At 41.6% G+C, this 13,239-nt stretch overlaps 1 protein-coding gene across 1 annotated transcript; it reads right to left on the reverse strand.

Annotated features, from left to right (window-relative positions):
* Positions 1-3,265: 3,265 nt before the first annotated feature.
* On the reverse strand, positions 3,266-3,592 carry LOC138098063 (late cornified envelope protein 1F-like). The gene has a single exon (XM_068994300.1). It carries the CDS (start codon positions 3,590-3,592, stop codon positions 3,266-3,268), a length of 327 nt encoding a protein of 108 aa, XP_068850401.1.
* Between the last annotated feature and the right edge of the window lie 9,647 nt (positions 3,593-13,239).

Consider the following 13,239-nt stretch of genomic DNA (forward strand, 5'->3'; position numbering starts at 1 on the left):
CAGACCAACACATAAAATTAAGTGTCAGAGAAACAGTGTCTTGTGAAGCTCCATGATGATAAATAAGACATTCTATAAGTCCTCAGATGAGAATTTTGACAGAAGAATTGCATGCAAGGAAGACAAATCCACATCCAGTTCAGTTCAGTTGCTCAGTCATGTCCCACTCTTTGTGACCCCATGAACTGCAGCACGCCAGGCCTCCCTGTCCATCACCAACTCCCGGAGTCCACCCAAACCCATGTCCATCGAGTCGATGATGCCATCCAACCATCTCATCCTCTGTGATATAGGTCATATCTGAATGGTCGAGTGGTTTTCTCCACTTTCTTCAATTTCAGCCTGAATTTGGCAATAAGGAGTTCATGATCCGAGCCACAGTTAGCTCGCGGTCTTGTTTTTGCTGACTGTATAGAGCTTCTCCATCTTTGGCTGCAAAGAATATAATCAATCTGATTTCAGTGTCGACTATCTGGTGATGTCCATGTGTGGAGTCTTCTCTTGTGTTGTTGGAAGAGGGTGTTTGCTATGACCAGTGTGTTCTCTTGGCAGAGCTCTATTAGCCTTTGTCCTGCTTCATTCTTTACTCCAAGGCCAAATTTGCCTGTTACTCTAGGTGTTTTTTGACTTCCTACTTTTGCATTCCAGTCCCCTATAATGAAAAGGACATCTTTTTTGGGAGTTAGTTCTAGAAGGTCTTGTAGGTCTTCATAGAACTGTTCAACTTCAGCTTCTTTAACATTACTGGTCGGGGCATAGACTTGGATTACCATGACATTGAATGGTTTGCCTTAGAGACGAATAGAGATCACTCTGTCATTTTTGAGATGGCATCCAAGTACTGCATTTTGGACTCTTTTGTTGACTATGATGGCTACTCCATTTCTTCTAAGGGATTCCTGCCCACAGTAGTAGATATAATGGTCATCTGGGTTAGATTCATGCATTCCGGTCCATCTTAGTTCACTGATTTCTAGAATGTTGATGTTCACTCCTGTCATCTCCTGTTTGACCACTTCCAATTTGCCTTCATTCAGAGAAAGTCTTTATACCAGTAAGAACAGAACATTGCCATTTCATGATATGTCCTGATATAGTCAACCTGCTTCCAGGTAGCTGGCTCATCAACCCTAGTAATAGTGTCTTACTTGAACTCAGTGTTGGTCTTTATAGGCATGTCAGTCATGGTGAGTGAAAATTCACACTGCTGAACCCATGTGTATCCACAGTTACCCTGGTTAAAGATTATAGGTCCCTTTGAGGAAGATTGGGGGAAAGACTGACAGTATTTAACTCTTGAGCAGTGTACCAGGGTTTTTCTTCAAAGGGAACTGGCCTCTCCTTCATTCAAAGAGTTCTGGGTTTTATAAACAAGCTCAAGACTAGAAATTGATTGGTGGAACATGATTCTCTCTTTTTATGATTCAGTTTTGTTCATTTGACTTAGTACTCTTAACTTTTCATATATCAAGTGAAAATTTGGTAGACTTGACATTTACTTCACTTCTAAGTAAGCAGAGATTAACTAGCAGAGACAGAGCACCCTGGTGGTCAGAACACTCTGACTGCTGCATTGACCCTGTCATGCATTACAGTAGCCACACCCACTTTGCTATGGGTGACTAAGTGTTGACACTTGCTCCTGCTGTCCTGGGATCCAATTATCCCTATTGTGTTTAGGTTTCTCATTTTGGTGACATTAGATTCCACTGTAGTTTTTGGCTTATAGAGAAGAACCGTCGCAGAACTCTTCAAGGATGCCAGAGCTCCCCCTTACGATTGATTTCTCCTGGTCACTGTAAAAGGTGAGTCCTCTGGACCCTTCTGCGGTGGGTAAGCAGATCTTAAATGACAACTTCACCCTAGATTCCAATAACACCAAGCCTCCAGATCCCTTCCTCTGCAGTAAACTAAGGCAGTTCTGGTGTTTCATCTTCATTTAGTGGAGACTGCATTTGCTTCATGTTATAGCCATTCAGCCATTTGTTAGAGCCCTTTCTAACCCCCAAAGTTACAATGTTAAACCTAGAATATCTACCTGGCTGATCTAAATCCATAAATTTGGCCTGATACAACTTTAGGTCCTTTCCACAATTTCCCTGGCCCAGTAGCAGCAGTAATATCCATTACACACATACACCCTGGGTTTGTATGTATATAAATCAGAAAACATCATGTAGTTCTTGTGGAGTGTAGTACACTTGCTTGTGGGTCACACTCTATGTTTCGCCTTTTGAGGTCTACTGGGACTTCAGTCCACTTATCTTGGAGTAAAGGGAGGTAATGGGGTGGTTCAGGTAAGAACCAGTAGTTTCTTGCAAGGCTACTTCTTATGCCCAGGTCATTACTATTTCCTGGGACTATACAGGTTTAATTTACTCAGATGGGGTAGAAAATTCTGCTTCTACTACAAATAACAACAACAACAACGATAATAATAGATCTGAACCTAGAAATTCAATGTTTTGCCTTTTCAGAATCTTTCCAAATATTTGCATTCCAATTTTCAGAATCCCAGGAATGAGTCAGTTACATATCATGTGAGGCATGATATCAGGCTCTCACATGCTATAGACATAACATCACTTCTGTGGCATCCCTTACATAATTGCATAATCACATCTAGTTAAGAAGACCCCCAGACAAACCCCAACTAAGGATTTGTCCACTAAACCAAGAGCTCCTTAAATATGCCCAGGACATGAAGGACAAAAAACCTAAGGGCTGTCACAGGTAGGAGGAGAATGAAGAATCATGGCAACTAAATGCAGCATTGGATCCTGGATTAGACTCTGAATCAATACAATTTTTTGTTTTGCTATAAAGGGCATTAGTGGCACAAGTGGCAAATTTGAACCAGGTCTGTACATACTGAGGCATTAGGGGAACCAGAAGTTGAGTACAGAGTATGAGAAAGATGATGTAGGGATAAAAATATCACTTCAGACAAGAAGGAATGCAGACTTCTAGCTTTATTGTTTCACATCAGGCTGGTTTATGCAAAAAGAGAAGCTTCAGAGGGACACAGGGTCGTGCTTTCGGGTTCTCAGAGATTCCACACATATGAACAGGAGGTGAATAAATGGATTTGGGAGGGAGTTTGAGGCTCCTGGACCCAAGGAAAAGTACTCCCTGGACCAGAGCTCAAAGGCCTCACCCAGACTCCCCAGCAACTGGGGCAGGCCCAGCTGGAGGGGCAGGAGAAGAAGGAAGTGTTTGTCCATCTGTTGTCCCCAGGTCAGCTCTTCTTGGCACAGGGTCCACTTCAGCAGCAGCCGCCTCCAGAGGACTGACCACTCCCCCCTCCGCAGCACCCAGAGCCCCCCGAGGGCTGGCTGCAGCAATCAGAGCTCTGGGGTCGGCGGCAGTGGTGGGGCCTGCGGCGCCTGTGGTGGCTCAGGCAGCAGCCCCCACACCCAGAGCTGCAGCAGCCCCCACACCCAGAGCTGCAGCAGCCCCCGGAGCTGGGGCCACAGCAGGAGGAGACTGGGGGGCACTTCAGGGGACACTTTGGGGGGCATTTAGGGGTGGGGCACTTGGGGGCACACTTGGGAGGGGGCTGGCACTGCTGCTGGTTCTGCTGGCAGGACATCTTGGTGGGTGGGCTCAGGAGCTGAGGGAGAGTCAGAGAACAGGTCAGACCAGCACATAGAGACCTCCCTGCCCCTTCCTGAGCTTTCACCATCTTTCTATCCCCTTTTGTTTGACAAACTATTTAATGCAATCCTAGATAAATAAACACTGAAAGTTTAATTGTTTCCAGTAGTTGCTCAAATGCTCTCATAGCTTCTTTTTTTTAATGTCAAATGTTCTCCTGCTTCATAATTAGAAAAACTGAGACCAAAATAGTAAAAAAATGTTCTTAAACCCAAACATCCAGTATGTAGGAGATCTACTATAATTATACTGTAAAAATCATGAAAAAAAATCCAAGAAGCAGTCTAGAAATGAAGTCATATCTTTAGGGAAAAGTCATTCCCTCTTGGAAAATTTCCTAGATATTCTTGTCCTATAGGGACATCAGTTCAGTTCAGTTCAGTCACTCAGTCATGTCCGACTCTTTGCGACCCCATGAATCGCAGCACGCCAGGCCTCCCTGTCCATCACCATCTCCCTGAGTTCACTCAGACTCACCTCCATCGAGTCAGTGATGCCATCCAACCATCTCATCTTCGGTCGTTCCCTTCTCCTCCTGCCCTCAACCCCTCCCAGCATCAGAGTCTTTTCCAATGAGTTAACTCTTTGCATGAGGTGGCCAAAGTATTGCAGTTTCAGCTTTAGCATCATTCCTTCCAAAGAAATCCCAGGGCTGATCTCCTTCAGAATGGACTGCTTGGAACTCCTTGCAGTCCAAGGGACTCTCAATGTTCACAATCTCAAAGGATGTTGGAGATTTCCCAGAAGTAGCTTTTTAATTAATATAAGCTGGGACTTGCACGCAAGCCCTTGAGCTAGTCCAGTGCTCTGCGTTCTCCACAGACACTCACCACAAACTAATACCTTAGCACCAAGCTTTGGGGTTTGCCTCTTCACTTCTGCAGACCCACTAATCTGAGAATTTAAAAGGGTCAGTCAGTTCTGATTTCCTCTCTCCTGGCTGGGCACTACTGTCACCATCTCTGCTTTTCCAGGAGGACAGTTATGTTTTCAGAGATGAGTGTCCCTTTTTGAACACAGCTGTAGGTTAGCATGATCAATATTGCAAATCCTTCAGCTCACTGACCAAAAAATACATCAATTGGATTTCTCTAGAACACTCAGTCACAACTCCACAACTCCTCCTACCCAGGGTCCCAGCCTCCTCACTGCCGCTTCCCTTAGCCTTCCCAAGACTTGTTATTTTGCTAAAAACGACCAGTCTCGTCCTCTTCTCACCCTCCCCATCTCAACACACACACACATAGGCATGTGGACACATTGCAAAGCCTGAACGTGTCCTCCCCTCTGGTCTGAGCATCTTCTGTAGAAAGCCCTGCTCCCGGTCCCAAGGGACACTCACCAGTGCATACACAGCACAGCGTTGTCAGCAGCCCAGGAGAGGAGTGGATGGAGGTGCTCTGGCCCCGGTGCCCTTTTATCCCAGCCTTGCGCTCTACCCTCAGATGTGAGACAGTACCTGGGCATGAGAATACTGCTTCCTTCCACCCACGTGGTTCCTGTGACAGGTGATGACTGGCAGTTTCCTCCATGTGGCTCAGGACATCTGTGACCACCAAGGAATATGGCTGCTCAGAAATGAAGGCAGGGAGGGAAAATCCTCTTGTCCTTCCCCACTTGTTTTTTCTGAAGGGTGCCTTTCTTGAGGACTCCTGCCTTTCCTTCTTGGAACCATCCTGCCTCCATCCCTACCCCTTGCTCTGCCCAACACTACCTTTTTCTTCCCAAATGTTATTAATGACTACATACAATCTGGTTTAAAGCAAGTTTTTAAGATATTCCTTCATGTTTTATTCCATCTTCATAACTCTGACACTATATATATATATAAAATAGGTGTGTGCTTTCAATTTTCTAGTAATGGCATCATACTTGAGTGACTCATCTGTGACTTTCTTTCTTCTTTAAACATGACTTTGTGAGTTAGTCAAGCTGATTTGTGTAGCTATAGTTTCTTTCTACAATGTATAGTATCCATCTATGAGTACAGCTTGAGAGCTTGATTTTATCCTTCCTCTTTTTTTAGATGAGCACTTAGATTGTTTGCTGTCTTTGCTGTATAAATATTGTAGCTATGGAGATTTTTGTTTGTTTTCATATATGTTGGAGAGATTCTCTAAGTTAAGCCCCTACAAGTGGGGCTGTTGTGTTTTAGATCATGTCCATCACTCTAATCTCCTCTTATCAGTTTCTAGTTCTACTTATGATATATTAATATAAGAATCACCCTTTCTATGTGTTGTTAATGGACTTAAAATAACTGCCATTTGATGCATATGAATTGGTATACTATTGCAGTTGTAATGTGTCTCTCTTGCTTAGTAATGATCATGAGCATCTTTTTATGTTGCTCATTTGGATTTTCTCTTCTATGAATTTTCTGTTTTTATTTTAAAACTATTTTTCTATTTTTAATTTCTTTTTGTTAGGATCTGTAAGTGTTCTTCACATATCCTGGTTACTAATGCACTATTATTAAATGAGTTGTATCTTTCCCAAATAAATTGTTTTCCTTTTTGCCTTTAATACTGTCATTTAATTAGAAAGTGTTTTATTTTTAATATAACTGCATTTTTGCAACATTGTATTGTTTGCACTTTTCATGATTTTAAGACTTCTCAACCATTTGTAAATTCAGAAATCTGTTCTTTTCAGTTTTCTTTAGAAAGTTGTAAAATTTTGCTTTCCTTCTGAAGTTAAGGGAGTTTGGGGCAGAATGGATACATGTATATGCATGGCCCAATGACTTTGCTGTGTGCCTGAAAAGATCGCATTGTTAATTGGCAATACACCAATATAAAGTAAGAAGTTTTTAAAAAGTTGAGGCCTTTATTCAACCTAGAGATAATTTTTGTACAATTTCATTTTTTCCAAATGGATAACATTTGTCTCCTTATCATAATCAAATATTTCACTTTCACCACTAATCTAAAATACCTACTCAGTCATAACTGAGTTTCCACATATGTGCACTTCTGTAGTTGGACTGATGATCATTTTCATTGTCAATTTGTCCCTGTGAGACTATCCTGCTGCCTTCATTAACGCAGGTGTATAATCAGTTGCACTATCTAATCATACAGGTTCCATGATTTTGTTCTGCTCCCTGAGATTGTTTTAACAATTACTAGATCTCTGCTCTTTTTTTTAATAAATTTTAGAGTCAGTTTGTCATGTCCCACAAATGAAAATGAAGAAAGACAAAACATCTTTAGAATTGTGATGAAAATGTCACAAGATATTTTCATTAATTTGTGAAGGAGTGACAAATTTTAATGATAATTTTTATTCATCCATAAATACAGTATAACTCTACTTATTTTGGTACTTTATAATGTATTTCAATAAAGTCTTCTCTTTTACCAAAAAATTTTACACAAGGATCATATTTTAGACTTTATATATTTTTTATACTTTAGCAAATTCTAAAATTATATTTTTGAATTACTTTTTGCTGGTCAGTAAAAACATAATTTGTTATATATTCTGATATATCTTGCAACTTTTCTAACTTTTGTTATTATTTTAATTTCCTATAGCAATTATTCTTACATATATAATTTTTATAAAACCTTTTTTCCTTAGGTTACATTCTTAGAAGTTCAATGCCTGTTTTAAAGAGTATGTTCATCTCAAAGCTAATTTGTATACAAAGAGTAATTATGTGTTGAATAATGAATCACCAAGCTTCCATTCAGATGGCTAGGCCAATTTATATTTCTAACAACTTAAGATCCACTTCTGATCACCTTCAGCAATACTGAGTTTTGTTACCCCTTTTATATTTGTTCCAGTCCCGTATAAAAGAATAAATCTGATAGGCCTCATTCCTGAAAAGTCATTCTTATTTATTTGTACTTTGTGGTTACTTGCACATACAAACATGAAACAATAAATTTCAAAATGTATTACTCGTGTGAATTTCTGCCTAAGCTACTTGTTCTTGCATTTTGGCCATTAGTTTGTAGGTAGGTTTATTCATTTTCTATAAAATTGTAATAAATTTCTGTTTATTTCGAATTTTGACCTATTACTGATTTGTATATTGTGTTTTCTCTCAGGTGGTTGTTTTGAAAATGATGCCTTGCCCCATATAGGTTTTTAATGTGGTGATATTTTCTTAATTATTTTTTTTTTAATTGTAGGATAATTGCTTTACAATGTTGTGGTGGGTTTTGCCATACATTGACATGAATCAGCCACGGGTGCACATGTGTCCCCCAGACCTGACCTCCCTCCCGCTTCCCTCCCCGCCGTCCCTCTGGGTTGCCCCAGAGCATCAGCTTTCAGTGCCCTGCTTCACGCATCAGACTTCCCCTGGTCATCTGTTTACACATGGTAATACACATGTTTCAATGCTATTCTCTCAAATCATCCCACCCTCGCCTTCTCCCACAGATCCAAAAAGCCTGTTCTTTACATCTTTGTCTCTTTTACTGCCTTGCATACAGGATCATCGTTGCGGTCTTTCTAAATTCCATATAAATGCATTAAGTGAAGTCGCTCAGTCTGTCCGACTCTTTGTGACCCCAGGGACTGTGGCCTACCAGGCTCCTCTGTCCATGGGATTTTCCAGGCAATAGTACTGGAGTGGATTGCCATTTCCTTCTCCAGGAGATCTTCCCGACCCAGGGATCGAACCCAGGTCTCCCACGTTGTAGACAGACGCTTTACCATCTGAGCCCTAGAGTCTTCTATGTATGCATTAATATGCAGTATTTGTGTTTCTCTTTCTGACTTACTTCACTCTGTAGGATAAGCTCCCATTTCATCCACCTCATTAGAATTGACTCAAATGTGTTCCTTTTTGTAGCAGAGTAATATTCCATTGTGTCAATATGTACCACTTCTTCCTTATCCATTCATCTGCCAATGGACATCTAGGTTGCTTCCATGTCCTAGCTATTGTAAACAGTGCTGCAGTCACCATTGGGATACATGTGTCTCTCTCAATTAATGTGGTGATATTTTTTGCCATGCTTAAACTATTTTACTTATTAAAAAAAATCACTAGGTACATATTCTAGTAATTTTTGACTATTGATTTATTGTTGTTAGTATAAGTAGATGTTTGGAGTAGAAAGAAATGAATAAGAATCACTCATATGCATAGTGTGGGATCTAGGAAACAGAGCAAAATTCACCATCTGCATTAATTCTCACTAGGGGTCAGCATTCTTCTCTCCTATCTCCTGAGATTATGAAGGCCTGACCACTGAAGAAACATGTTCTCTCAGAAAATCAGTCCTTTACTAGTGCACATTGTTTATGTTAAAATGGTACCCAAGCCATTGAGATCTAAACCCAGTTGTAAAGATGTTACATCATGTTGCTAAACCCAAGTCAAGTTAACTAGTATTTTAGGGCACTGCCCTTTGTGATGGCAGAGGCATGGACAGAATAATTTCCACATCCCATTGTCTTTGGAATGAATCGACTGGATTCCTGAATCAAAGCTACCTGCATGAGCAAAGTAATCAAAATTACTAATTAAATATACTCTTTGAAACAGCATGAACCATACCCAGGTATTCAAGGAGAAAATTTATGCAAGATGATAGGGTTTGTACACGGTAATGTGAACATCTCAGAGTAAGAATTCTGTTGATGATGGCATAAGTCATCATCAAAGGAAAATTAACACTAATATTAATCAACAAATTTTAAAACTCAATAGCCATTGAATGCATAGTCCTATATTAGGAGCTGATGAGGGAGATAGAAATATAAGACCTAAGCTGAGGATTCAAGGAGAGTTTGTTTTAAATGTATTTCAGAGAAAAGACACAAAAAGAATATCACAGCAAGTTATATTTGAACAAAACAGTTTCAGTAGAACATAAAACATGGAATAAAGCATAGGAGTTTAACAAGCAGAAACAAATGACAGTAGAAAAAAAGTAAGCCATTTCAGCTTAAGAAGAACATTTCTAAATGGAAGTAGCAAAGCCTATACTGGAGATGTAGCCAAGGTCAACAAAGCCCTCAACAATCCATCAGTAGAGACTGGCTCATTGTAGACCCCAAGGAGAAACCTCCTTAGTGGTCCAGGAAACTTACTTCTGAAGGTGACGGATGGAACCCAATGAAGAATAGAATTCTATGAGGGAATTGAAACTCAAAAGGGATGGGGCAAAGGAGAGATAAGGCATTTAAGAGGCAGAACAATTTAGAGAAGGCTGAGCACCAGGCAATTCCAGATGCAGAGAGAAGCATGGTGAGATACATATGTGTGTGTGAGGGTGTAGGTGCGTATACATCCACACACATACATATCTTCACATATTTAGTCTCTCTCATCATCTCTGTAATATTTCTAAGTAGTGGTGTATTCAACTACATACAGACCACATATCTCAACACTGTAGGGTTCATACTGCACAAAGTGACATCAGTTCAGTTCAGTCGCTCAGTCGTGTCCGACTCTTTGCGACCCCATGAATCACAGCACACCAGGCCTCCCTGTGCATCACCAACTCCCAGAGTTCACTCAACTCATGTCCATTGAGTCAGCGATGCCATTCAGCCATCTCATCCTCTGTCGTCCCCTTCTCCTCCTGCCCTCAATCCCTCCCAACATCAGTCTTTTCCAGTGAGTCAACTCTTCACATGAGATGGCCAAAATATTGGAGTTTCAGCCTCAGCATCAGTCCTTCCATTGAACACCCAGGACTGATCTCCTTTAGGATCGACTGGTTGGGTCTCCTTGCAGTCCAAAGGATTCTCAAGAGTCTTCTCCAACACCACAGTTCAAAAGCATCAATTCTTCCGTGCTCAGCTTTCTTCACTGTCCAGCTCTCACATCCACATATGATCACTGGAAAAACCATAGCCTTGACTAGGTGGAACTTTGTTGGCAAGGTAATATCTCTGCTTTTCAATATACTATCTAGGTTGGTCAAACTTCCAAGGAGTAAGCGTCTTTTAATTTCATGGCTGCCATCACCATCTGCAGTGATTTTGGAGACCAAAAAAATAAATAAATTAAATAAAGTCTGACACTGTTTCCACTGTTTCCCCATCTATTTCCCATGAAGTGATGGGACCGGATGCCATGATCTTGGTTTTTTGAATGTTGAGCTTTAAGTCAACTTTTTCACTCTCCTCTTTCACTTTCATCACGAGGCTTTTTAGCTCCTCTTCACTTTCTGCCATAAGGGTGGTGTCATCTGCATATCTGAGGTTATTGATATTTCTCCCGGCATTCTTGATTCCAGCTTGTGCTTCTTCCAGTCCAGCGTTTCTCATCATGTACTATGCATAGAAGCTAAATAAGCAGTGTGACAATATACAGCCTTGACGTACACCTTTTCCTATTTGGAACCAGTCTGTTGTTCCATGTCCAGTTCTAACTAACTGTTGCTTCCTGACCTGCATACAGATTTCTCAAGAGGTGGGTCAGGTGGTCTGGTATTCCCATCTCTCTCAGAATTTTCCACAGTTTATTGTGATCCACACAGTCAAAGGCTTTGGCATAGTCACTAAAGCAGAAATAGATGTTTTTCTGGAATTTTCTTCCTTTTTCCAGGATCCAGCGGATGTTGGCAATTCGATCTCTGGTTCCTCTGCCTTTTCTAAAACCAGCTTGAACATCTGGAAGTTCATGGTTTACATATTGCTGAAGCCTGGCTTGGAGAATTTTGAGCATTACTTTACTAGCATGTGAGATGAGTGCAATTATGCAGTAATTTGAGCATTCTTTGTCATTGCCTTTCTTTGGGATTGGAATGAAAACTGACCTTTTCCAGTCCTGTGGCCACTGCAGAGTTTTCCAAATTTGCTGGCATATTGAGTGCAGCACTTTCACAGCATCATCTTTCAGGATTTGGATTAGCTCAACTGGAATTCCATCACCTCCACTAGCTTTGTTCATAGTGATGCTTTCTAAGGCCCACTTGACTTCACATTCCAGGATGTCTGGCTCTAGATGAGTGATCACACCATCGTGCAGCCAGTAGGTGGCAGAATGATTCTCTCAGGTCTGTATGACTCTTTAAATGAGGTTCTTAGTTGTTGTGGAACATATACATATGCAAACAAACCCAAACTCATGCCCCTGAAGATACACACACACACACACACACTCCCTCTCTCTCACTAATAGAGTTGGAAGATTCTGTGAAACTTGATTTAAACCAGATTGCTCAGAACATTTGAATTAAGATTTGGGAGACAAGAAACAAAAAAGAGTCGGGAATTCAAGGTCTAAAATTAATCAAGGTGGGTATCTTTCAGGGAGAGAGAGTGGGGAGGAATTATAGGTAGGGATTTTCTTCCCTGCCACCTTTTCTAAGCAGTCCTATTCCTGGTTGGGAGCAGCTGCCAGGAGCTAAATGGAGGGAGGCAGAGAAGAGCTGCCAGTGTCACCAGTCACAGGAGCCACATGGGTGGCAGGAGGCAGTCTTCTCATGCCCAGGTCACGTCTCACACCTGAGGGCAGAGCCCAAGATCAAGATAAAAGGGCCTTGGGCCCAGAGCACCTCCATCCACTCCTCTCCTGAGGTGCTGACAACCCTGTGCTGTGTGTACCCTAGTGAGTGTCCGCTGGGAGTGGGAGCAGGACCTTCCACAGAGGATGCTCAGAGCAGAAGGGAGGGCGGGGGTGGGGGGCAGGGCTGAGAGGGTAACAGGCAGGAAGGCCAGGGGTCTCCAAATGGAGGAAATAGCCTGCAAGTGTCAGACATTTTATCTCTCTTAAGCGGCAGGAGGAAACAAACTAAGGATATTTTTCTTTCTCTATACACATTTAAAGGGAGGTTTCTCTTAAAATTCTGTGTTACCATAATGACACCTGGTTTCACTTGAAGTTGACCAATGCCTTTTTTATGGAAATGTTTATCTTAAGCTATGCTAATGGACTATGCATTTACCCCAAACTCTGTCTTCAAGCCGGTTCTGCCTTTTGGGCTCAGAACCTACTTGATAAACCAGTATGTTATACTCCGATATTGTTCCTCTAATCTATGTAAATGAAACTATTTGTATGGTGATCCGCCCTTCTTCAAGATTCAAGTTAATCCTTTTATGGCCCAAGATAAACCATTTGGAGCCAAGGTTATCCCAAAATACATCTTATGGGTGAGGGGCCTGGTGCCATTCTGAGTTTTGAGACATTCCTTTCTTTCATTAACAGGCTGCTTGTGACTATATAACATCCAGCCAAAGACTAGCAAGGGGGTACTCTTTCTGCCCCCTTCTGATGCCTATGTCAGAAGCTTTCTCTATCTCCTTTACACTTTAATAAAACTTTATTACACAAAATTCTGAGTGATCAAGCCTCGTCTCTGGCCCCGGATTGAATTCTTCTCCTCCGGGGGCCAAGAATCCCGGTGTCGTAATTCAACAACAAACTTTCATCTTGGGGGCTCGTCCGGGATTCTTCAGGACAAGGTAAGGATGCTTGGAGCTCTAGTTCTTTGCTCTCTTAGCAAACACGTTTCCTGCTGTGCTTTACTAACTCTACGGTGTGCTTGTGTGAATGAATGACATGCCCCGTGCAAAGCAAGTGAGGAGCCTTGCTCTGCGGTTCCACAGTGATCTCATACGGCTTATGGCAGAAACCTGTCAGGGGTTTACACCGAC

The sequence above is a fragment of the Capricornis sumatraensis genome, chromosome 2 (assembly GCF_032405125.1).
Source record: "Capricornis sumatraensis isolate serow.1 chromosome 2, serow.2, whole genome shotgun sequence".
Lineage (NCBI taxonomy): Eukaryota > Metazoa > Chordata > Mammalia > Artiodactyla > Bovidae > Capricornis > Capricornis sumatraensis.

Excerpts from the sequence above, each read along its gene's own strand:
- LOC138098063 (XM_068994300.1), bottom strand. The coding sequence starts at position 3,592 with ATGTCCTGCCAGCAGAACCAGCAGCAGTGCCAGCCCCCTCCCAAGTGT.